Source organism: Oncorhynchus kisutch, unplaced genomic scaffold (genome assembly GCF_002021735.2).
Source record: "Oncorhynchus kisutch isolate 150728-3 unplaced genomic scaffold, Okis_V2 scaffold4072, whole genome shotgun sequence".
Taxonomy (NCBI): Eukaryota; Metazoa; Chordata; class Actinopteri; order Salmoniformes; family Salmonidae; genus Oncorhynchus; species Oncorhynchus kisutch.
In genome coordinates, this window is record NW_022266017.1 from 318653 (window position 1) to 345000 (window position 26348).

At 46.6% G+C, this 26348-nt stretch overlaps 1 protein-coding gene across 1 annotated transcript in view; it reads right to left on the minus strand.

The window, feature by feature from the left end:
* LOC109879899 (serine/threonine-protein kinase LMTK1) overlaps positions 1-26348 on the minus strand; it is a 59712-nt gene that overhangs the window by 30760 nt on the left and 2604 nt on the right. The window contains exon 2 of the mRNA XM_031822132.1: positions 23180-23306. Coding sequence (XP_031677992.1) covers positions 23180-23306 — 127 coding nt within the window. The remainder of the gene's footprint in view (positions 1-23179; positions 23307-26348) is intronic.

The following is a 26348-nucleotide window of genomic DNA, read 5'->3' on the forward strand; positions in this document are numbered from 1 at the left end:
TTTTTCTCTAGTATTACATTGTTATTGATTAGTGCATTGTTGGGTTTTGAGTTTGATAGAAAGACATTTCACTGTACTTGTCGTGCATGTGACATCAACACTTGACACTATCTCTCTCTCTCTACCCCCCCCCCTCTCTCTCTCTCTCTCTCTCTTCCCCCTTACTATTACACACAGACATATCCCTGTCTTATAACCCATACCACTACCACCCTCTCCCTCTCTCTCTCTACCCCCTCTCTCTGACAGACCACTCCCTGTATTCTCTCCCTCTCTGTATCTCTGTATCTCTCTTTCTCCCTCCCTCCCTCCCTCCCTCCTCCCTCCCTCCCTCCCTCCTCCCTCCCTCCCTCCCTCCCTCCCTCCCTCCCTCCTCCCTCCCTCCCTCCCTCCCTCCCTCCCTCCCTCCCTCCCCCCCTCCCTGTGTTGTAAACCATAATGCCAGTCCTCTGCTCCAGCGTTCCAGGAGTGTCACAGTGACAGTCCAGCCGTGCACAAGCCTCCTACTCCCCCATCACCATCACTATCCCCTGGCCTAAAGGCTAAATCACAACCTTTGTCTGTTGGTTGGTCCCCAGTGCTTGGTACCAGCCTACCAACTCAGCAGACACAGGACCCATTCACTGGGCATTCTCTGGACCCTAGCACTGCCGCTGGGCAGGGGTTGTCACGGTGATAACAGCACACACACACACACTCACACACACACACACGCACACGCACGCACGCACACGCACACACACACACACACACACACACACACACACACACACACACACACACACACACACACACACACACACACACACACACACACACACACACACACACACACACACACCCAACCCCTCTGGACTCCTGATTCCCTCCCTCCCGACCGAGGTTCTTCTCTCCTTTCTATTCTAAAGAACTGGTCCTTTATATCATTCCATCCCACTAGGAATGCGCTTGTGTGTCCGTGCGCGTGTGTGTGTGTGCATGGACGTGTGTGTGCATGCGTGTGTGTCTCTCTGTGTGTGTGTGTGTGTTCGTGCGTGTCATTTCATCCCACTAGAGGAATGTGTGTGTGTGTTTGTGCTGTCTTCCCACTCATTCCCTGGCAGTGAAGCCTGAGGTAAGAGGCAGGCATTGTGGCTGTGAGCTGGTGGGATGATAGACACACACAGTAACTTACACACTGTTGGGCTAAATTATATTCACCCACACAGAGTTACTGCTGTATTACAAAGTGACATGTCTCTTGGTGGTGGTGACATGTCTCTTGGTGTGGTGACATGTCTCTTGGTGTGGTGACATGTCTCTTTGGTGTGGTGACATGTCTCTTGGTGTGGTGACATGTCTCTTGGTGTGGTGACATGTCTCTTGGTGTGGTGACATGTCTCTTGGTGTGGTGACATGTCTCTTGGTGTGGTGACATGTTTCTTGGTGTGGTGACATGTCTCTTGGTGTGGTGACATGTCTCTTGGTGTGGTGACATGTCTCTTTGTGTGGTGACATGTCTCTTGGTGTGGTGACATGTCTCTTGGTGTGGTGACATGTCTCTTGGTGTGGTGACATGTCTCTTTGTGTGGTGATATGTCTCTTGTTGTGGTAACATGTCTCTTGGTGTGGTGACATGTCTCTTGGTGTGGTGACATGTCTCTTGGTGTGGTGACATGTCTCTTGGTGTGGTGTGGTGACATGTCTCTTGGTGTAGTGTGGTGACATGTCTCTTGGTGTGGTGTGGTGACATGTCTCTTGGTGTGGTGTGGTGACATGTCTCTTGGTGTAGTGTGGTGACATGTCTCTTGGTATGGTGTGGTGACATGTCTCTTGGTGTGGTGTGGTGACATGTCTCTTGGTGTAGTGTGGTGACATGTCTCTTGGTGTAGTGTGGTGACATGTCTCTTGGTGTGGTGAACATGTCTCTTGGTGTAGTGTGGTGACATGTCTCTTGGTGTGGTGACATGTCTCTTGGTGTGGTGACATGTCTCTTGGTGTGGTGACATGTCTCTTGGTGTGGTGACATGTCTCTTGGTGTAGTGACATGTCTCTTGGTGTGGTGACATGTCTCTTGGTGTAGTGTGGTGACATGTCTCTTGGTGTGGGTGACATGTCTCTTGGTGTAGTGACATGTCTCTTGGTGTAGTGTGGTGACATGTCTCTTGGTGTGGTGACATGTCTCTTGGTGTGGTGACATGTCTCTTGGTGTGGTGACATGTCTCTTGTGTGGTGACATGTCTCTTGGTGTAGTGACTTGTCTCTTGGTGTAGTGTGGTTTCATGTCTCTTGGTGTGGTGACATGTCTCTTTGTGTGGTGACATATCTCTTGGTGTAGTGTGGTGACATGTCTCTTGGTGTGGTGACATGTTTCATGGTGTAGTGTGGTGACATGTCTCTTGGTGTAAGTGTGGTGACATGTTTCTTGGTGTAGTGTGGGTGACATGTCTCTTGTGTAGTGTGGTGACATGTCTCTTTGTGTGGTGACATGTCTCTTGGTGTGGTGACATGTCTCTTGGTGTAGTGTGGTGACGATGTCTCTGGTGTGGTGACATATCTCTTGGTGTAGTGTGGTGACAATGTCTCTTGTGTGGTGACATGTCTCTTGGTGTGGTGACATGTCTCTTGGTTGTAGTCGTGGTGACATGTCTCTTGGTGTGGTGACATGGTCTCTTGTGTGGTGACATATCTCTTTGGTGTAGTGTGGTGACATGTCTCTTGGTGTGGTGACATGTTTTCTTGTGTAGTGTGGTGACATGTCTCTTGGTGTAGTGTGGTGACATGTCTCTTGGTGTGGTGACATGTTTCTTGGTGTAGTGTGGTGACATGTCTCCTTGGTGTAGTGTGGTACATGTCTCTTTGTGTGTATTGGTGACATGTCGCTTGGTGTGGTGACATGTCTCTTGGTGTAGGTGGACATGTCTCTTGGCTGTGGTGACATGTCTCTTGGTGGGGTGACATGTCTCTTGGTGTGGTGACATGTCGTCTTGGTGTGGTGACATGTCTCTTGGTGTGGTGACATGTCTCTTGGTTGGGGTGACATGTTTCTTGCGTGTGGTGACATGTCTCTTGGTGTGGTGACATGGTCTCTTGGTGTGGTGACATGTCTCTTTGTGTGGTGACATGGTCTCTTGGTGTGGTGGACATGTCTCGTTGGTGTGGTGACAGGTCTCTTGGTGTGGTGATATGTCTCTTGTTGTGGTAACATGTCTCTTGGTGTGGTGACATGTCTCTTGGTGTGGTGACATGTCTCTTGGTGTGGTGACATGTCTCTTGGTGTGGTGTGGTGACATGTCTCTTGGTGTAGTGTGGTGACATGTCTCTTGGTGTGTGTGGTGACATGTCTCTTGTCGTGGTGTGGGGACATGTCTCTTGGTGTAGTGTGGTGACATGTCTCTTGGTATGGTGTGGTGACATGTCTCTTGGTGTGGTGTGGTGACATGTCTCTTGGTGTAGTGTGGTGACATGTCTCTTGGTGTAGTGTGGTGACATGTCTCTTGGTGTGGTGACATGTCTCTTGGTGTAGTGTGGTGACATGTCTCTTGGGTGGTGACATGTCTCTTGTGTGTGGTGACATGTCTCTTGGTGTGGTGACATGTCTCTTGGTGTGGTGACATGTCTCTTGGTGTAGTGACATGTCTCTTGGTGTGGTGACATGTCTCTTGGTGTAGTGTGGTGACATGTCTCTTGGTGTGGTGACATGTCTCTTGGTGTAGTGACATGTCTCTTGGTGTAGTGTGGTGACATGTCTCTTGGTGTGGTGACATGTCTCTGCCATGTCCCTGGCAGTGAAGCCTGAGGTAAGAGGCAGGCATTGTGGCTGTGAGCTGGTGGGATGATAGACACACACAGTAACTTACACACTGTTGGGCTAAATTATATTCACCCACACAGAGTTACTGCTGTATTACAAAGTGACATGTCTCTTGGTGTGGTGACATGTCTCTTGGTGTGGTGACATGTCTCTTGGTGTGGTGACATGTCTCTTTGTGTGGTGACATGTCTCTTGGTGTGGTGACATGTCTCTTGGTGTGGTGACATGTCTCTTGGTGTGGTGACATGTCTCTTGGTGTGGTGACATGTCTCTTGGTGTGGTGACATGTTTCTTGGTGTGGTGACATGTCTCTTGGTGTGGTGACATGTCTCTTGGTGTGGTGACATGTCTCTTTGTGTGGTGACATGTCTCTTGGTGTGGTGACATGTCTCTTGGTGTGGTGACATGTCTCTTGGTGTGGTGACATGTCTCTTTGTGTGGTGATATGTCTCTTGTTGTGGTAACATGTCTCTTGGTGTGGTGACATGTCTCTTGGTGTGGTGACATGTCTCTTGGTGTGGTGACATGTCTCTTGGTGTGGTGTGGTGACATGTCTCTTGGTGTAGTGTGGTGACATGTCTCTTGGTGTGGTGTGGTGACATGTCTCTTGGTGTGGTGTGGTGACATGTCTCTTGGTGTAGTGTGGTGACATGTCTCTTGGTATGGTGTGGTGACATGTCTCTTGGTGTGGTGTGGTGACATGTCTCTTGGTGTAGTGTGGTGACATGTCTCTTGGTGTAGTGTGGTGACATGTCTCTTGGTGTGCTGACATGTCTCTTGGTGTAGTGGGTGACATGTCTCTTGGTGTGGTGACATGTCTCTTGGTGTGGTGACATGTCTCTTGGTGTGGTGACATGTCTCTTGTGTGTGGTGACATGTCTCTTGGTGTAGTGACATGTCTCTTGGTGTGGTGACATGTCTCTTGGTGTAGTGTGGTGACATGTCTCTTGGTGTGGGTGACATGTCCTCTTGGTGTAGTGACATGTCTCTTGGTGTAGTGTGGTGACATGTCTCTTTGGTTGGTGACATGTCTCTTGGTGTGGTGACATGTCTCTTGTGGTGTGGGACATGTCTCTTGGTGTGGTGACATGTCTCTTGGGTGTAGTGACTTGGGGGGGGGGGGGGTCTCTTGGTGTAGTGTGGTTTCATGTCTCTTGGTGTGGTGACATGTCTCTTTGTGTGGTGACATATCTCTTGGTGTAGTGTGGTGACATGTCTCTTGGTGTGGTGACATGTTTCTTGGTGTAGTGTGGTGACATGTCTCTTGGTGTAGTGTGGTGACATGTTTCTTGGTGTAGTGTGGTGACATGTCTCTTGGTGTAGTGTGGTGACATGTCCTCTTTGTGTGGTGACATGTCTCTTGGTGTGGTGACATGTCCTCTTGGTGTAGTGTGGTGACATGTCTCTTTGGTGTGGTGACATATCTCTTGGTGTAGTGTGGTGACATGTCTCTCCTTTGTGTGGTGACATGTCTCTTGGTGTGGTGACATGTCTCTTGGTGTAGTGTGGTGACATGTCTCTTGGTGTGGTGACATGTCTCTTTGTGTGGTGACATATCTCTTGGTGTAGTGTGGTGACATGTCTCTTGGTGTGGTGACATGTTTCTTGGTGTAAGTGTGGTGACATGTCTCTTGGTGTAGTGTGGTGACATGTCTCTTGGTGTGGTGACATGTTTCTTGGTGTAGTGTGGTGACATGTCTCTTGGTGTAGTGTGGTGACATGTCTCTTTGTGTGGTGACATGTCTCTTGGTGTGGTGACATGCTCTTTGTGTAGTGTGGTGACTGTCTCTTGGTGTGGTGACATGTCTCTTGTGTGGTGACATGTCTCTTGGTGTGGGTGACATGTCTCTTGTGTGGTGACATGTTTTCTTGGTGTGGTGACATGTCTCTTGGTGTGGTGACATGTCTCTTGGTGTGGTGACATGTCTCTTGGTGTGGTGACATGTCTCTTTGTGTGGTGACATGTCTCTTGGTGTGGGTGACATGTCTCTGGTGTGGTGCATGTCTCTTGGTGTGGTGACATGTCTCTTGGTGTGGTGACATGTCTCTTGGTGTGGTGTGGTGACATGTCTCTTGGTGTAGTGTGGTGACATGTCTCTTGGTGTGGTGTGGTGACATGTCTCTTGGTGTGGTGTGGTGACATGTCCTCTTGGTGTAGTGTGGTGACATGTCTCTTGGTATGGTGTGGTGACATGTCTCTTGGTGTGGTGTGGTGACATGTCCTCTGGTGTAGTGTGGTGACATGCTCTTGGTGTAGTGTGGTGACATGCTCTCTTGGTGTGGTGACATGTCTCTTGGTGTAGTGTGGGTGACATGTCTCTTGGTGTGGTGACATGTCTCCTTGGGTTGGGTTGACATGTCCTCTTGGTGTAGTGTGGTGACATGTCTCTTGGTGTGGTGACATGTCTCTTGGTGTGGTGACATGTCTCTTGGTGTGGTGACATGTCTCTGGTGTGGTGACATGTCTCTGGTGTAGTGACATGTCTCTTGGTGTGGTGGACATATCTCTTGGTGTAGTGTGGTGACATGTCTCTTGGTGTGGTGACATGTTTCTTGGGTGTAGTGTGTTGGTGTAGTGTGGTGACATGTCTCTTGGTGTAGTGTGGTGACATGTCTCTTGGTGTGGTGACATTTTTCTTGGTGTAGTGTGGTGGACATGTCTCTTGGTGTAGTGTGGTGACATGTCTCTTTGTGTGGTGACATGTCTCTTGGTGTGGTGACATGTCTCTTGGTGTAGTGTGGTGACATGTCTCTTTGTGTGGTGACATGTCTCTTGGTGTGGTGACATATCTCTTGGTGTAGTGTGGTGACATGTCTCTTGGTGTGGTGACATGTTTCTTGGTGTAGTGTGGTGACATGTCTCTTGGTGTAGTGTGGTGACATGTCTCTTGGTGTAGTGTGGTGACATGTCTCTTGGTGTGGTGACATGTTTCTTGGTGTAGTGTGGTGACATGTCTCTTGGTGTAGTGTGGTGACATGTCTCTTTGTGTGGTGACATGTCTCTTGGTGTGGTGACATGTCTCTTGGTGTAGTGTGGTGACATGTCTCTTTGTGTGGTGACATGTCTCTTGGTGTGGTGACATGTTTCTTGGTGTAGTGTGGTGACATGTCTCTTGGTGTAGTGTGGTGACATGTCTCTTGGTGTAGTGTGGTGACATGTCTCTTGGTGTGGTGACATGTTTCTTGGTGTAGTGTGGTGACATGTCTCTTGGTGTAGTGTGGTGACATGTCTCTTTGTGTGGTGACATGTCTCTTGGTGTGGTGACATGTCTCTTGGTGTAGTGTGGTGACATGTCTCTTTGGTGTGGTGAACATGTCTCTTGGTGTGGTGACATGTCTCTTGGTGTAGTGTGTGTGACATGTCTCTTGTGTGGTGACATGTCTCTTGGTGTGGTGACATATCTCTTGGTGTAGTGTGGTGACATGTCTCTTGGTGTGGTGACATGTCTCTTTGTGTGGTGACATATCTCTTGGTGTAGTGTGGTGACAGTCTCTTGGTGTGGTGACATGTTTCTTGGTGTAGTGGTGGTGACATGTCTCTTGGTGTAGTGGTGGTGACATGTCTCTTGGTGTGGTGACATGTTTCTTGGTGTAGTGGTGGTGACATGTCTCTTTGTGTGGTGACATGTCTCTTGGTGTAGTGTGGTGACATGTCTCTTGGTGTGGTGACATGTCTCTTGGGGTGGTGACATGTCTCTTGGTGTGGTGACATGTCTCTTGGTGTGGTGTGGTGACATGTCTCTTGGTGTGGTGACATGTCTCTTGGTGTGGTGACATGTCCCTTGGTGTGGTGGACATGTCTCTTGGTGTGGTGACATGTCTCTTGGTGTGGTGACATGTCTCTTGGTGGTAGTGTGGTGACATGTTTCTTGGTGTGGTGACATGTCTCCTTGGTGTAGTGACATGTCTCTTGGTGTAGTGTGGTGACATGTCTCTTGGTGTGGTGACATGTCCTCTTTGTGTGGTGACATATCTCTTGGTTGTAGTGTGGTGACATGTCTCTTGGTGTGGTGACATGTTTCTTGGTGTAGTGTGGTGACTGTCTCTTGGTGTAGTGGGTGACATGTCTCTTGGTGTAGTGTGGTGACATGTCTCTTGGTGTGGTGACATGTTTTCTTGGTGTATGTGGTGACATGTCTCTTGGTGTAGTGTGGTGACATGTCTCTTTGTGTGGTGACATGTCTCTTGGTGTGGTGACATGTCTCTTGGTGTAGTGTGGTGACATGTTCTCTGGTGTGGTGACATGTCTCTTGGTGTGGTTGCATGTCTCTTGGTGTAGTGTGGTGACATGTCTCTTGGTGTGGTGACATGTCTTCTTGTGTAGTGTGGTGACATGTCTCTTGGTGTAGTGTGGTGACATGTCTCTTTGTGTGGTGACATGTCTCTTGGTGTGGTGACATGTCTCTTGGTGTAGTGTGGTGACATGTCTCTTGGTGTGGTGACATGTCTCTTGGTGTAGTGTGGTGACATGTCTCTTGGTGTGTGCATGTCTCTTGGTGTCAGTGTGGTGACATGTCCTCTTGGTGTAGTGTGGTGACATGTCTCTTGTGTAGTGTGGTGACATGTCTCTTGGTGTGGTGACATGTCTCTTGGTGTGGTGACATGTCTCTTGGTGGTGGAATGTTTGTGTGGTGTGGACATGTCTCTTGGTGTAGTGTGGTGACATGTCTCTTGGTGTGGTGACATGTCTCTTGGTGTGGTGACATGTCTCTTGGTGTGGTGGACATGTCTCTTGTGTGGTGACATGTCTCTTGGTGTGGTGACATGTCTCTTGGTGTGGTGACATGTCTCTTGGTGTGGTGACATGTCCTCTTGGTGTGGTGACATGTTTCTTGGTGTAGTGTGGTGACAAGTCTCTTGGTGTAGTGTGGTGACATGTCTCTTGGTGTGTTGACATGTCTCTTGGTGTAGGTGGTGACATGTCTCTTTGTGTGGTGACATGTCTCTTGGTATGGTGACATGTCTCTTGGTGTAGTGTGGTGACATGTCTCTTGGTGTGGTGACATGTCTCTTGGTGTAGTGTGGTGACATGTCTCTTGGTGTGGTGAACATGTCTCTTGGTGTAGTGTGGTGACATGTCTCTTGGTGTAGTGTGGTGACATGTCTCTTGGTGTGGTGACATGTCTCTTGGTGTGGTGACATGTCTCTTGGTGTGGTGTGGTGACATGTCTCTTGGTGTAGTGTGGTGACATGTCTCTTTGTGTGGTGACATGTTTCTTGGTGTAGTGTGGTGACATGTCTCTTGGTATGGTGACATGTCTCTTGGTATGGTGACATGTCTCTTGGTGTAGTGTGGTGACATGTCTCTTGGTGTGGTGACATGTTTCTTGGTGTAGTGTGGTGACATGTCTCTTTGTGTGGTGACATGTCTCTTGGTGTAGTGTGGTGACATGTCTCTTGGTGTGGTGACATGTCTCTTGGTGTGGTGACATGTCTCTTGGTGTGGTGACATGTCTCTTGGTGTGGTGACATGTCTCTTGGTGTGGTGTGGTGACATGTCTCTTGGTGTGGTGACATGTCTCTTGGTGTAGTGTGGTGACATGTCTCTTGGTGTAGTGTGGTGACATGTCTCTTGGTGTGGTGACATGTTTCTTGGTGTAGTGTGGTGACATGTCTCTTGGTGTAGTGTGGTGACATGTCTCTTTGTGTGGTGACATGTCTCTTGGTGTGGTGACATGTCTCTTGGTGTAGTGTGGTGACATGTCTCTTTGTGTGGTGACATGTCTCTTGGTGTGGTGACATATCTCTTGGTGTAGTGTGGTGACATGTCTCTTGGTGTGGTGACATGTTTCTTGGTGTAGTGTGGTGACATGTCTCTTGGTGTAGTGTGGTGACATGTCTCTTGGTGTAGTGTGGTGACATGTCTCTGGTGTGGTGACATGTTTCTTGGTGTAGTGTGGTGACATGTCTCTTGGTGTAGTGTGGTGACATGTCTCTTTGTGTGGTGACATGTCTCTTGGTGTGGTGACATGTCTCTTGGTGTAGTGTGGTGACATGTCTCTTTGTGTGGTGACATGTCTCTTGGTGTGGTGACATGTCTCTTGGTGTGGTGACATGTTTCTTGGTGTAGTGTGGTGACATGTCTCTTGGTGTAGTGTGGTGACATGTCTCTTGGTGTAGTGTGGTGACATGTCTCTTGGTGTGGTGACATGTTTCTTGGTGTAGTGTGGTGACATGTCTCTTGGTGTAGTGTGGTGACATGTCTCTTTGTGTGGTGACATGTCTCTTGGTGTGGTGACATGTCTCTTGGTGTAGTGTGGTGACATGTCTCTTTGTGTGGTGACATGTCTCTTGGTGTGGTGACATGTCTCTTGGTGTAGTGTGGTGACATGTCTCTTGGTGTGGTGACATGTCTCTTGGTGTGGTGACATATCTCTTGGTGTAGTGTGGTGACATGTCTCTTGGTGTGGTGACATGTCTCTTGTGTGGTGACATATCTCTTGGTGTAGTGTGGTGACATGTCTCTTGGTGTGGTGACATGTTTCTTGGTGTAGTGTGGTGACATGTCTCTTGGTGTAGTGTGGTGACATGTCTCTTGGTGTGGTGACATGTTTCTTGGTGTAGTGTGGTGACATGTCTCTTTGTGTGGTGACATGTCTCTTGGTGTAGTGTGGTGACATGTCTCTTGGTGTGGTGACATGTCTCTTGGTGTGGTGACATGTCTCTTGGTGTGGTGACATGTCTCTTGGTGTGGTGTGGTGACATGTCTCTTGGTGTGGTGACATGTCTCTTGGTGTGGTGACATGTCCCTTGGTGTGGTGACATGTCTCTTGGTGTGGTGACATGTCTCTTGGTGTGGTGACATGTCTCTTGTGGTAGTGTGGTGACATGTTTCTTGGTGTGGTGACATGTCTCTTGGTGTAGTGACATGTCTCTTGGTGTAGTGTGGTGACATGTCTCTTGGTGTGGTGACATGTCTCTTTGTGTGGTGACATATCTCTTGGTGTAGTGTGGTGACATGTCTCTTGGTGTGGTGACATGTTTCTTGGTGTAGTGTGGTGACATGTCTCTTGGTGTAGTGTGGTGACATGTCTCTTGGTGTAGTGTGGTGACATGTCTCTTGGTGTGGTGACATGTTTCTTGGTGTAGTGTGGTGACATGTCTCTTGGTGTAGTGTGGTGACATGTCTCTTTGTGTGGTGACATGTCTCTTGGTGTGGTGACATGTCTCTTGGTGTAGTGTGGTGACATGTCTCTTGGTGTGGTGACATGTCTCTTGGTGTGGTGGCATGTCTCTTGGTGTAGTGTGGTGACATGTCTCTTGGTGTGGTGACATGTCTCTTGGTGTAGTGTGGTGACATGTCTCTTTGTGTGGTGACATGTCTCTTGGTGTGGTGACATGTCTCTTGGTGTAGTGTGGTGACATGTCTCTTGGTGTGGTGACATGTCTCTTGGTGTAGTGTGGTGACATGTCTCTTGGTGTGGTGACATGTCTCTTGGTGTAGTGTGGTGACATGTCTCTTGGTGTAGTGTGGTGACATGTCTCTTGGTGTGGTGACATGTCTCTTGGTGTGGTGACATGTCTCTTGGTGTGGTGACATGTCTCTTGGTGTGGTGTGGTGACATGTCTCTTGGTGTAGTGTGGTGACATGTCTCTTGGTGTGGTGACATGTCTCTTGGTGTGGTGACATGTCTCTTGGTGTGGTGACATGTCTCTTGGTGTGGTGACATGTCTCTTGGTGTGGTGACATGTCTCTTGGTGTGGTGACATGTCTCTTGGTGTGGTGACATGTCTCTTGGTGTGGTGACATGTTTCTTGGTGTAGTGTGGTGACAAGTCTCTTGGTGTAGTGTGGTGACATGTCTCTTGGTGTGTTGACATGTCTCTTGGTGTAGGTGGTGACATGTCTCTTTGTGTGGTGACATGTCTCTTGGTATGGTGACATGTCTCTTGGTGTAGTGTGGTGACATGTCTCTTGGTGTGGTGACATGTCTCTTGGTGTAGTGTGGTGACATGTCTCTTGGTGTGGTGACATGTCTCTTGGTGTAGTGTGGTGACATGTCTCTTGGTGTAGTGTGGTGACATGTCTCTTGGTGTGGTGACATGTCTCTTGGTGTGGTGACATGTCTCTTGGTGTGGTGTGGTGACATGTCTCTTGGTGTAGTGTGGTGACATGTCTCTTTGTGTGGTGACATGTTTCTTGGTGTAGTGTGGTGACATGTCTCTTGGTATGGTGACATGTCTCTTGGTATGGTGACATGTCTCTTGGTGTAGTGTGGTGACATGTCTCTTGGTGTGGTGACATGTTTCTTGGTGTAGTGTGGTGACATGTCTCTTTGTGTGGTGACATGTCTCTTGGTGTAGTGTGGTGACATGTCTCTTGGTGTGGTGACATGTCTCTTGGTGTGGTGACATGTCTCTTGGTGTGGTGACATGTCTCTTGGTGTGGTGACATGTCTCTTGGTGTGGTGTGGTGACATGTCTCTTGGTGTGGTGACATGTCTCTTGGGTGTGGTGACATGTCCCTTGGTGTGGTGACATGTCTCTTGGTGTGGTGACATGTCTCTTGGTGTGGTGACATGTCTCTTGTGGTAGTGTGGTGACATGTTTCTTGGTGTGGTGACATGTCTCTTGGTGTAGTGACATGTCTCTTGGTGTAGTGTGGTAACATGTCTCTTGGTGTGGTGACATGTCTCTTTGTGTGGTGACATATCTCTTGGTGTAGTGTGGTGACATGTCTCTTGGTGTGGTGACATGTTTCTTGGTGTAGTGTGGTGACATGTCTCTTGGTGTAGTGTGGTGACATGTCTCTTGGTGTAGTGTGGTGACATGTCTCTTGGTGTGGTGACAAGTTTCTTGGTGTAGTGTGGTGACATGTCTCTTGGTGTAGTGTGGTGACATGTCTCTTTGTGTGGTGACATGTCTCTTGGTGTGGTGACATGTCTCTTGGTGTAGTGTGGTGACATGTCTCTTTGTGTGGTGACATGTTTCTTGGTGTAGTGTGGTGACATGTCTCTTGGTGTGGTGACATGTCTCTTGGTGTAGTGTGGTGACATGTCTCTTTGTGTGGTGACATGTCTCTTGGTGTGGTGACATGTCTCTCGGTGTAGTGTGGTGACATGTCTCTTGGTGTGGTGACATGTCTCTTGGTGTAGTGTGGTGACATGTCTCTTGGTGTGGTGACATGTCTCTTGGTGTAGTGTGGTGACATGTCTCTTGGTGTAGTGTGGTGACATGTCTCTTGGTGTGGTGACATGTCTCTTGGTGTGGTGACATGTCTCTTGGTGTGGTGACATGTCTCTTGGTGTGGTGTGGTGACATGTCTCTTGGTGTAGTGTGGTGACATGTCTCTTGGTGTAGTGTGGTGACATGTCTCTTTGTGTGGTGACATGTTTCTTGGTGTAGTGTGGTGACAAGTCTCTTGGTGTGGTGACAAGTCTCTTGGTGTGGTGACATGTCTCTTGGTGTGGTGACATGTCTCTTGGTGTGGTGACATGTCTCTTGGTGTGGTGACATGTCTCTTGGTGTGGTGACATGTCTCTTGGTGTGGTGGCATGTCTCTTGGTGTAGTGTGGTGACATGTCTCTTTGTGTGGTGACATGTTTCTTGGTGTAGTGTGGTGACATGTCTCTTGGTGTGTTGACATGTCTCTTGGTGTAGTGTGGTGACATGTCTCTTTGTGTGGTGACATGTCTCTTTGTGTGGTGACATGTCTCTTGGTATGGTGACATGTCTCTTGGTGTAGTGTGGTGACATGTCTCTTGGTGTGGTGACATGTCTCTTGGTGTAGTGTGGTGACATGTCTCTTGGTGTGGTGACATGTCTCTTGGTGTAGTGTGGTGACATGTCTCTTGGTGTAGTGTGGTGACATGTCTCTTGGTGTGGTGACATGTCTCTTGGTGTGGTGACATGTCTCTTGGTGTGGTGACATGTCTCTTGGTGTGGTGTGGTGACATGTCTCTTGGTGTAGTGTGGTGACATGTCTCTTTGTGTGGTGACATGTTTCTTGGTGTAGTGTGGTGACATGTCTCTTGGTGTAGTGTGGTGACATGTCTCTTGGTGTGGTGACAAGTCTCTTGGTGTGGTGACATGTCTCTTGGTGTGGTGACATGTCTCTTGGTGTGGTGACATGTCTCTTGGTGTGGTGACATGTCTCTTGGTGTGGTGTGGTGTGGTGACATGTGTAACAGTGTGTGAGGACAGGAGCCATGTGTAACAGTGTGTGAGGACAGTAGCTATGTGTAACAGTGTGTGAGGACAGGAGCCATGTGTAACAGTGTGTGAGGACAGGAGCCATGTGTAACAGTGTGTGAGGACAGGAGCTCTGTGTAACAGTGTGTGAGGACAGGAGCCATGTGTAACAGTGTGTGAGGACAGGAGCTCTGTGTAACAGTGTGTGAGGACAGGAGCTCTGTGTAACAGTGTGTGAGGACAGGAGCTATGTGTAACAGTGTGTGAGGACAGGAGCTATGTGTAACAGTGTGTGAGGACAGTAGCTATGTGTAACAGTGTGTGAGGACAGGAGCTATGTGTAACAGTGTGTGAGGACAGTAGCTATGTGTAACAGTGTGTGAGGACAGGAGCTATGTGTAACAGTGTGTGAGGACAGGAGCTATGTGTAACAGTGTGTGAGGACAGGAGCTATGTGTAACAGTGTGTGAGGACAGTAGCTATGTGTAACAGTGTGTGAGGACAGGAGCTATGTGTAACAGTGTGTAAGGACAGTAGCTATGTGTAACAGTGTGTGAGGACAGGAGCTATGTGTGTATTGTATGTAGTAAATATGTATGGTTAAAGTTCTTTTGAAATGCCTGATGAACAATGTTCTATAGAATAAGGATGATCCTGTCAGACTTATAGCTGGCTTGACCTTTATAAACAGTATACATCCCAAATGGCACCCTGTTCGCTATATAGTGCACTACACAAGCATTTCACTACACCCACAATAACATCTGCTAAATATGTGTATGTGGCCAAAAAAACATGATTTTACTTTAGACCAGGGACCATAGTGCTCTGGTCAGAAGTAGTGCACAATGTAGGGAATAGGGGGCCATTTGGGAAGCAGATGTATTCCATACAGACATCATTACTTCAGCTTATGAGAGTAGGCCTTCTTCTATGAGAGGGAGGGAGGGAGGGAGAGAGAGGGAGAGGGAGAGAGAGAGAGAGAGAGAGAGAGAGAGAGAGAGAGAGAGAGAGAGAGAGAGAGAGAGAGAGAGAGAGAGAGAGAGAGAGATGTGATGACTGCCTTGCCTGGTTCACCAATTACTTTGCAGACAGAGTTCAGTGCGTCAAATCGGAGGGCATGCTGTCTGGTCCTCTGGCAGAGTTTGTGCCACAGGGTTCAATTCTCGGGCCGACTCTTTTCTCTGTGTATATCAATGATGTTGCTCTTGCTGCGGGCGATTCCCTGATCCACCTCTACGCAGATGACACCATTCTATATACCTTCGGCCCGTCTTTGGACACTGTGCTATCTAACCTCCAAACAAGCTTCAATGCCATACAACACTCCTTCCGTGGCCTCCAACTGCTCTTAAACGGTAGTGAAACCAAATGCATGCTTTTCAACCGGTCGCTGCCTGCACCCGCATGCCCGACTAGCATCACCACCCTGGATGGTTCCGACCTAGAATATGTGGACGTCTATAAGTACCTAGGTGTCTGGCTAGACTGCAAACTCTCCTTCCAGACTCATATCAAACATCTCCAATCGAAAATCAAATCAAGAGTCGGCTTTCTATTCCGCAACAAAGCCTCCTTCACTCACGCCGCCAAGCTTACCCTAGTAAAACTGACTATCCTACCGATCCTCGACTTCGGCGATGTCATCTACAAAATGGCTTCCAACACTCTACTCGGCAAACTGGATGCAGTCTATCACAGTGCCATCCGTTTCGTCACTAAAGCACCTTATACCACCCACCACTGCGACTTGTATGCTCTAGTCGGCTGGCCCTCGCTACATATTCGTCGCCAGACCCACTGGCTCCAGGTCATCTACAAGTCCATGCTAGGTAAAGCTCCGCCTTATCTCAGCACACTGGTCACGATGGCAACACCCATCCGTAGCACGCGCTCCAGCAGGTGTATCTCACTGATCATCCCTAAAGCCAACACCTCATTTGGCCGCCTTTCGTTCCAGTACTCTGCTGCCTGTGACTGGAACGAATTGCAAAAATCGCTGAAGTTGGAGACTTTTATCTCCCTCACCAACTTCAAACATCAGCTATCTGAGCGGCTAACCGATCGCTGCAGCTGTACATAGTCTATTGGTAAATAGCCCACCCTTTCTCACCTACCTCATCCCCATACTGTTTTTATTTATTTACTTTTCTGCTCTTTTGCACACCAATATCTCTACCTGTACATGACCATCTGATCATTCATCACTCCAGTGTTAATCTGCAAAATTGTAATTATTTGCCTACCTCCTCATGCCTTTTGCACACATTGTATATAGACTCCCCCTTTGGTTTCTACTGTGTTATTGACTTGTTAATTGTTTACTCCATGTGTAACTCTTTGTTGTCTGCTCACACTGCTATGCTTTATCTTGGCCAGGTCGCAGTTGCAAATGAGAACTTGTTCTCAACTAGCCTACCTGGTTAAATAAAGGTGTTCTCAACTAGCCTACCTGGTTAAATAAAGGTGTTCTCAACTAGCCTACCTGGTTAAATAAAGGTGTTCTCAACTAGCCTACCTGGTTAAATAAAGGTGTTCTCAACTAGCCTACCTGGTTAAATAAAGGTGTTCTCAACTAGCCTACCTGGTTAAATAAAGGTGTTCTCAACTAGCCTACCTGGTTAAATAAAGGTGTTCTCAACTAGCCTACCTGGTTAAATAAAGGTGTTCTCAACTAGCCTACCTGGTTAAATAAAGGTGAAATAAAAAAATATATTAAAAAAAATAAGATCCATGTACACAAACAACAAGTGTGTGGTTAAAACACACATTTCTTCCCTCAGGGCTGTGGGGTGAGACAGGGATGCAGCTTAAGCCCGACCCTCTTCAACATATATATCAGTGAATTGGCGAGAGCACTAGAACAGTCTGCAGCACCCGGCCTCACCCTATTAGAATCTGAAGTCAAATGTCTACTGTTTGCTGATGATCAGGTGCTTCTGTCCCCAGCCAAGGAGGGCCTACAGCAGCACCTAGATCTTCTGTACAGATTCTGCCAGACCAGGGACCAGACAGTAAATCTCAGTAAGTCAAAACTAATGGTGTTCCAAAAAAGGTCCAGTTGCCAGGACCACAAATACAAATTCCATCTAGAGATCTTTGCCCTAGAGCACACAAAAAATGATACATACCTTGGCCGAAACATCAGCGCCACAGGTAACTTCCACAAAGCTGTGAACGATCAATGGTGAGACAAGGCAAGAAGGGCATTCTATGCCATCAAAAGGAAAATAAAATTCAACATACCAATTAGGATCTGGCTAAAAATACTTAAATCAGTTATAGAACCCATTGCCCTTTATGGTTGTGAGATCTGGGGTCCGCTCACCAACCAAGAATTCACAAAATGGGACAAACACTAAATTGAGACTCTGCACGCAGAATTCTGCAAAATATTCTCAATGTACAACGTAAAACACCAAATAATGCACACAGAGCAGAATTAGGGCGATACCCGCTAATTATCAAAATGCAGAAAAGAGACGTTAAATTCTACAACCACCTAAAAGGAAGCAATTCCCAAACCTTCCATTACAAAACCATCACCCACAGAGAGATGAACCCAGAGAAGAGTCCCCTAAGCAAGCTGGTCCTGGGGCTCTGCTCACAAACACAAACAGACCCCCACAGAGCCCCAGGACAGCAACACAATTAGACCCAACCAAATCATGAGAAAACCAAAAAGATAATTACTTGACACATTGGAAAGAATGAACAAAAACAGAGTAAACTAGAATGCTGTTTGGCCCTAAACAGAGAATACACAGTGGCAGAATACCTGACCACTGTGACTGACCCAAACTTAAGGAAAGCTTTGACTATGTACAGACTCAGTGAGCATAGCCTTGCTATTGAGAAAGGCCACCGCAGGCAGACCTGGCTCTCAAGAGAAGACAGGCTATGTTCACTGCCCACAAAATGAGGTGCAAACTGAGCTGCACTTCCTAACCTCCTGCCAAATGTATGACCATATCAGAGACACATATTTCCTTCAGATTATACAGATCCACAAAGAATTTGAAAACAAATCCGATTTTGATAAACTCCCATATCTACTGGGTGAAATAACACAGTGTGCCATCACAGCAGCAAGATTTGTGACCTGTTGCCACAAGAAAAGGGCAACCAGTGAAGAACAAACATCATTGTAAATACAACCCATATTTATTTTGTATTTATTTTCCCTTTTGTACTTTAACCATTTGTACATCGTTACAAACACTATATATATACATAATCCAACATTTGTAATGCCTTTATTCTTTTGGAACTTCTGTGAGTGTTATGAGTGTAATGTTTACTGTTAATTTTTATTGTTTATTTCACTTTTGTATATTATCTACTTCACTTAACTTGCAACATATGTTTCCCATGCCAATAAAGCCTTGAATTGAACTGAATTGAATTGAATTGAGAGAGAGAGAGAGAGAGAAAGAGAGAGAGAGAGAAAAAGAGAGACAGAGAGACAGAGAGAGGGAGAGAGAAAGAGAGAGAGAGAGAAAGAAAAAAAAGAGAGCCAGAGAGAGAGAATTAAGTATAAATAATGTGCATGCATGTGTGGGAGACTTTCTGTTTCTGACTGCAGAGGTTGAAAGACAGCAGCACAGAGTCAATAGCACTGAGATTCAGGACTACAGAGAAACAGAGGGTGGAGAGGAAGAGGAGGAGGAGGATAGATGAACAGGAAACGATGCATCCAGACCAGAGCCAATCCCTCATGAACCTCTCCTCTCCCCTCCTACTCTCCTCCTCCTCTTTCCTCCTCCTCTCCCCTCCTACTCTCCTCTTCTCTCTCCTCCTCCTCTCCTCTCCTCCTCCTCTCCTCTCCTCCTCTCCTCTCCTCTCTCCTCCTCCTCTCCTCTCTTCTCTCCTCCTCCTCTCCTCTCTCCTCCTCCTCTCCCCTCCTCCTCTCCTCTCCTCTCTCCTCCTCCTCTCCCCTCCTACTCTCCTCTCCTCTCTCCTCCTCTCCCCTCCCCTCTCCTTTTTTCAACAGTTGTTTTCATTGAATCACCAAAATCAATCCCCCTCTTTAAAAAAACCACAATTCCAACCCCTCCTTTCTCCTCTTTCCTCTCCTCTCTCCCCCACTCTCTCCCCCCTCCTCTCCCACCCCTCCTTTCTCATCTATCCTCTCTTCTCTCCCCCCTCTCCCACCCCTCCTTTCTCCTCTGTCCTCTCCCCCTCTCCCATCCCTCCTTTCTCCTCGGCCCTCTGTTCTCTCCTCTCTCCCCCTCTCCCACCCCTCCATTCTCCTCTGTCCGCGGTTCTCTCCTCTCTCCCATACTCTCTCCCCTCTCCCACCCCTCCTTTCTCCTCTGTCCTCTGCTGTCTCCCCCACTCTCTCTCTCCCTCTCCCCATCTCCTCTCCTCCTCTCTTCCCCACTCTCCTCTCCTCACCCTGCAACACCTGAACCAATCATACGGCCGTAGCTATGGAGGACAGGAGGGAGGGAGGCAATTGGCTGCTAGCCTGACGCTGACTTGTCCAATCCCTGCTCATGCTCACATTCTGGGATTCAGAGCACAGCACACACACACACACACACACATACACACCATGAAGTATAGCAAACAGCTGACAGCCCAGAGAATAAGAGAGTGTGAGGGTTATAGCTTCCTTCCTCCCCAATGTGCTCCAGCTCTCTTGCATTCCTCTCACACACACACACACACACACACACACACACACACACACACACACACACACACACACACACACACACACACACACACACACACACACACACATAAACTGCCACGGAGCACTGCAGCAGGCCAGCCTCATTCTGCATTATGCAACAGACAGATGTTACAGTGAGAGAGAGAGGAAGAGGGAGAGGAGGGGAGATGGAGGAAGAGTGGAAAAGAGAGCATGTCTGTGCTCTGTCCCTGTTTGTCAGGAAATTCTCACCATCTCTCAAATTAACAACCCAGTGTGCAGGCCAATGTTCTGATGATGGGATATGATGATGTTCTGATGATGTTCTGATAATGTTCTGATGATAGGGTATGATGGTGTTCTGATAATGTTCTGATGATGGGGTATGATGGTGTTCTGATGATGTTCTGATGATAGGGTATGATGATGTTCTAATGATGTTCTGATGATGGGGTATGATGATGTTCTAATGATAGGGTATGATGGTGTTCTGATGATAGGGTATGATGGTGGGGTATGATGATGGGGTATGATGGTGGGGTATGATGATGTTGTGATGGTGTTCTGATGATAGGGTAGTATGGTGGGGTATGATGATGTTATGATGATAGGGTATGATGGTGTTCTGATGATAGGGTATGATGGTGGGGTATGATGATGGAGTATGATGGTGGGGTATGATGATGTTGTGATGGTGTTCTGATGATAGGGTATTATGGTGGGGTATGATGATAGGGTATGATGATGGGGTATGATGATGTTCTGAGAATGGGGTATGATGATGTTCTGATTATGTTCTGAGGATGGGGTATGATGATGTTCTGAGAATGGGGTATGATGATGTTCTGAGGATGGGATATGATGATGTTATGATGATAGGGTATGAGGTTGTGCTGATGATGGGGTATGATGATGTACTGATGATAGGGTATGATGGTGTTCTGATGATGTTCTGATGATAGGGTATGATGATGTTCTAATGATAGGGTATGATGATGTTCTGATGACGTTCAGATGATGTTATGATGATAGGGTATGATGGTGTTCTGATGATGTTCTGATGATGGGGTATGATGATGTTATGATGATAGGGTATGATGTTGTGCTGATGATGGGGTATGATGATGTTCTGATGATAGGGTATGATGGTGTTCTGATGATGTTCTGATGATGTTATGATGATAGGGTATGATGGTGTTCTGATGATGTTCTGATGATGGGGTATGATGATGTTCTGATGATGGGGTATGATGGTGTTCTGATGATGGGGTATGATGATGTTCTGATGATGGGGTATGATGATGTTCTGATGATAGGGTATGATGGTGTTCTGATGATGGGGTATGATGATGAAAAGGGTATGATGGTGTTCTGATGATGGGGTATGATGATGTTATGATGATAGGGTATGATGGTGGGGTATGATGATGTTATGATGATAGGGTATGATGGTGTTCTGATGATAGGGTATGATGGTGGGGTATGATGATGGAGTATGATGGTGGGGTATGATGATGTTGTGATGGTGTTCTGATGATAGGGTATTATGGTGGGGTATGATGATAGGGTATGATGATGGGGTATGATGATGTTCTGAGAATGGGGTATGATGATGTTCTGATAATGTTCTGATTATGTTCTGAGGATGGGGTATGATGATGTTCTGAGAATGGGGTATGATGATGTTCTGAGGATGGGATATGATGATGTTATGATGATAGGGTATGAGGTTGTGCTGATGATGGGGTATGATGATGTTCTGATGATAGGGTATGATGGTGTTCTGATGATGTTCTGATGATAGGGTATGATGATGTTCTAATGATAGGGTATGATGATGTTCTGATGACGTTCAGATGATGTTATGATGATAGGGTATGATGGTGTTCTGATGATGTTCTGATGATAGGGTATGATGATGTTCTGATGATGTTCTGATGATGGGGTATGATGATGTTATGATGATAGGGTATGATGTTGTGCTGATGATGGGGTATGATGATGTTCTGATGATAGGGTATGATGGTGTTCTGATGATGTTCTGATGATAGGGTATGATGATGTTCTAATGATAGGGTATGATGATGTTCTGATGACCTTCAGATGATGTTCTAATGATAGGGTATGATGGTGTTCTGATGATGGGGTATGATGATGTTCTGATGACGTTCAGATGATGTTATGATGATAGGGTATGATGGTGTTCTGATGATGTTCTGATGATAGGGTATGATGATGTTCTGATGATGTTCTGATGATGGGGTATGATGATGTTATGATGATAGGGTATGATGTTGTGCTGATGATGGGGTATGATGATGTTCTGATGATAGGGTATGATGGTGTTCTGATGATGTTCTGATGATGTTCTGATGATAGGGTATGATGATGTTCTAATGATAGGGTATGATGATGTTCTGATGACCTTCAGATGATGTTCTAATGATAGGGTATGATGGTGTTCTGATGATGGGGTATGATGATGTTCTGATGACGTTCAGATGATGTTATGATGATAGGGTATGATGGTGTTCTGATGATGTTCTGATGATGGGGTATGATGATGTTATGATGATAGGGTATGATGGTGTTCTGATGATGTTCTGACGATGGGGTATGATGATGTTCTGATGATGGGGTATGATGGTGTTCTGATGATAGGGTATGATGATGTTCTGATGATAGGGTATGATGGTGTTCTGGTGATGGGGTATGATGATGAAAAGGGTATGATGGTGTTCTGATGATGGGGTATGATGATGTTATGATGATAGGGTATGATGGTGGGGTATGATGATGTTATGATGATAGGGTATGATGGTGTTCTGATGATAGGGTATGATGGTGGGGTATGATGATGTTGTGATGGTGTTCTGATGATGGGGTATGATGATAGGGTATGATGATAGGGTATGATGGTGTTCTGATGATGTTCTGATGATGTTAAGATGATGGGGTATGATGGTGTTCTGATGATGGGGTATGATGATAGGGTATGATGATGTTCTGATGATAGGGTATGATGGTGTTCTGATGATGTTATGATGATAGGGTATGATGATGTTCTGATGATGTTCTGATGATAGGGTATGATGGTGTTCTGATGATAGGGTATGATGATGTTCCTATGATGTTATGATGATAGGGTATGATGGTGTTCTGATGATGTTCTGATGATGGGGTATGATGGTGTTCTGATGAAGGGGTATGATGGTGTTCTGATGAAGGGGTATGATGGTGTTCTGATGAAGGGGTATGACGATGGCCCTGCTGGGTTCACGTATGCATTCCAAATGGCACCATAACGCACTACCGTGTCCCGTGGTCCAACGTTGTGCACTGTGTAGGGAATTGGGTGCCATTTGGATTAGTACAGCCTGGAGTGTGGACCTGAGACAACTCTAGTAACACTCAATTGAGTAATCAAGCAATTTGACTGATTAACCCAGGGCTAGACTTGAAGTTTAATTACTCGAGAGAGAAGAGGAGAGAAGAGAGGAGAGGAGAGAAGAGACAGCCATATGGGTCATAGGTGATATATAGAGGTGAAAGTTCAAAGGTCATAGGTGATGGGTCATAGATAGCCTAGGATCTTACTGGATCGTCCGGGCTGTTTGGAGACGGGAAGGGAGACCTCAGTGAGGGGGAGGATGTAGACTTCAGGTCCATTCTGAGACGAGGCCAGGTCAGCCTGGTACTCCTCTCCCTCTGTGTTCTCAAACTCCTGGTGGGAGGGGAGAGAAGACACTGGGGTTAGTGTGTATGTGACATGGAGAAAGAGGGGGGGGGCAGAGAGAGGGAGAGAGAGAGAGAGAGAGAGAGAGAGAGAGAGAGACAGAGAGAGAGAGACAGAGACAGAGACAAGAAAGAATTTGTATGCATGTGTGGGTCACAGAGAGAAAGTGGGTGCCTGTGTGTGTGTGTGTGTGTGTGTGTGTGTGTTATTCAATAACACAGTGTGTTTAGTCATCTGAGTGTTCATGCCTTCTGCATTAAAGGGATAATCCACCACAAATCACTCATTCCTGTGGTTAACAGTGTTAAATAACACTAATATGTGAAGAAAAAATGTTTCATTTTGTCATTATAACAAGGTTGGTGGCAACATGTGAAAATCGTCCTGGAAATCTGTTGCAGCTCAAGCCGACTACAAAACCCACAATGCAATGCTCTCGCTATGGGCTAGCAAGCTAGCAAATGCAGCTGCACACAGTACTATCAAAGCCAATATCAGCATGTGAAGTAGCTAGCTAGCTGTAAAATGTAGGAGTCTATCTCACCGGGTTCAACTTGCAGTTCCTCTCTGCCCAGAGCTATAGCAACAATGGCCCTTTCTTATGTTTCCCACAGGCACACTGAGAGATGCTACTTGAAGGAGAAACTGAGTTGAATCATTTGGTCCACTGTTTAGATTGAGCACATCTAAGAGACATACATGAGGATATAAACAGATGGATGTGTTCTAGACCAGTATGCCCATATCATCTATTGGCTGATTTGGTGATCTGGAGTGAAGGTAATAGACCAGTATGCCCATATCATCTATTGGCTGATTTGGTGATCTGGAGTGAAGGTAATAGACCAGTATGCCCATATCATCTATTGGCTGATTTGGTGATCTGGAGTGAAGGTAATAGACCAGTATGTCCATGTCATCTATTGGCTGATTTGGTGATCTGGAGTGAAGGTAATAGACCAGTATGCCCATATCATCTATTGGCTGATTTGGTGATCTGGAGAGAAGGTAATAGACCAGTATGCCCATATCATCTATTGGCTGATTTGGTGATCTGGAGTGGAGGTAATAGACCAGTATGCCCATATCATCTATTGGCTGATTTGGTGATCTGGAGTGAAGGTAATAGACCAGTATGCCCATATCATCTATTGGCTGATTTGGTGATCTGGAGTGAAGGTCATAGACCAGTATGCCCATATCATCTATTGGCTGATTTGGTGATCTGGAGTGAAGGTAATTGTTATAAAATCATTGTGAAATGTGATAGTGTGTTATCACCTATTTCCAGTGATGAGAATTATTATAGCAGCCGCACACAAGCCTAAGATCCCCATGTGCAACGCTAAGGATCGGCTGGAGTGGTGTAACGCATGCTGCCACTGGCCTCTGGAGCAGTGGAAACACGTTCTTTGGAGTGATGAATCACACTTCACTATCTGGCAGTCCGAAGGACAAATCTGGTTTGTCGGATGCCAGGAGAACGCTACCTGCCTGAATGTATAGTGCCAACTGTAAAGTCTGGTGGAGGAGGAATAATGGTCTGGGGCTGTTTTTCATTGTTCCGGCTAGGCCTCTTTGTTCCAGGGAAGGGAAATCTTAATAAAATAAAATCAAATTGTATTTGTCACATGCGCCGAATACAACATGTGTAGTAGACCTTACAGTGAAATGCTTACTTACAAGCCCTTAACCAACAATACAGTTTTAATTAAAATAAGTGTAAAGTAAGAATGGCGCTACAGCATACAATGACATTCTCGACGATTCTGTGCTTCCAACTTTGTGTCAACAGTTTGGGGAAGGCCCTTTCCTGTTTCAGTATGACAAAGTGAGGTCCATACAGAAATGGTTTGTCGAGATTGGTGTGGAAGAACTCGACTGGCCTGCACAGAGCCCACAAACAGAACACATCCCCTCTGTCCCTTCTAAACACCAGTGTCTCTTTACACTCTGAACACCAGTGTCTCTTACACTCTGAACATCAGTGTCTCTTACACTCTGAACATCAGTGTCTCTTTACACTCTGAACACCAGTGTCTCTTTACACTCTAAACACCAGTGTCTCTTTACACTCTAAACACCAGTGTCTCTTTACACTCTGAACACTAGTCTCTCTTTACACTCTAAACACCAGTGTCTCTTTACACTCTGAACACTAGTCTCTCTTTACACTCTAAACACCAGTCTCTCTTTACACTCTAAACACCAGTCTCTCTTTACACTCTAAACACCAGTGTCTCTTTACACTCTGAACACCAGTGTCTCTTTACACTCTAAACACCAGTGTCTCTTTACACTCTGAACACCAGTGTCTCTTTACACTCTAAACACCAGTGTCTCTTTACACTCTGAACAGTAGTCTCCCTTTACACTCTAAACACCTCCAGCAGCGACAGAGTACCACGCTGCCAATCCATCTTCAGAGACTGTGTTTGTACAGGGAGAGAGTGGCTGGCAATACTGCTCTGTTCTCAACTACTGAGCCATCCATTATTTACCTAATTAACTACAGCACAGAACAAACCTATCTAGAGGGGAGAAGAGAGGGGAGGGGAAGAGGTGAAGAGAACAAGGGGAATGGAATCATGCAAGACAATGCTTCACTGCGACAGAAAAAACCCTCTGTTCTGATTCATAAGACTGATTAAGAGATAGCACCCTTTTGCTTCTCATTCACAACACCACCTGTCTATCTCAGGAGCAGAGCATGAAAGACAGAAAGAAAGAGGATGGAGGAGACATGACAGAGAAGAGCGAACGGACGAGAAGACTAGAAATGAGAAATGGCCATAACCTTTACTAAACACTGTACACTGTACACTCTCCTCTCTTCTCTTTTCTCTAAACACTTAACACCCAACCACAGAACTGAGTCTGTCTGTCCGTCCCACAGAGTGGTCACAGTGAAAGAAGGATGACATAAAGAAGGCTTTTGGTGGTGCAGTGGTGCGATGTGGCTAGCGGTCGCATGCTAATGCACACACCTCTATTAATGCAAACCTCTGCTAACACTCTGGTGAATGGAGG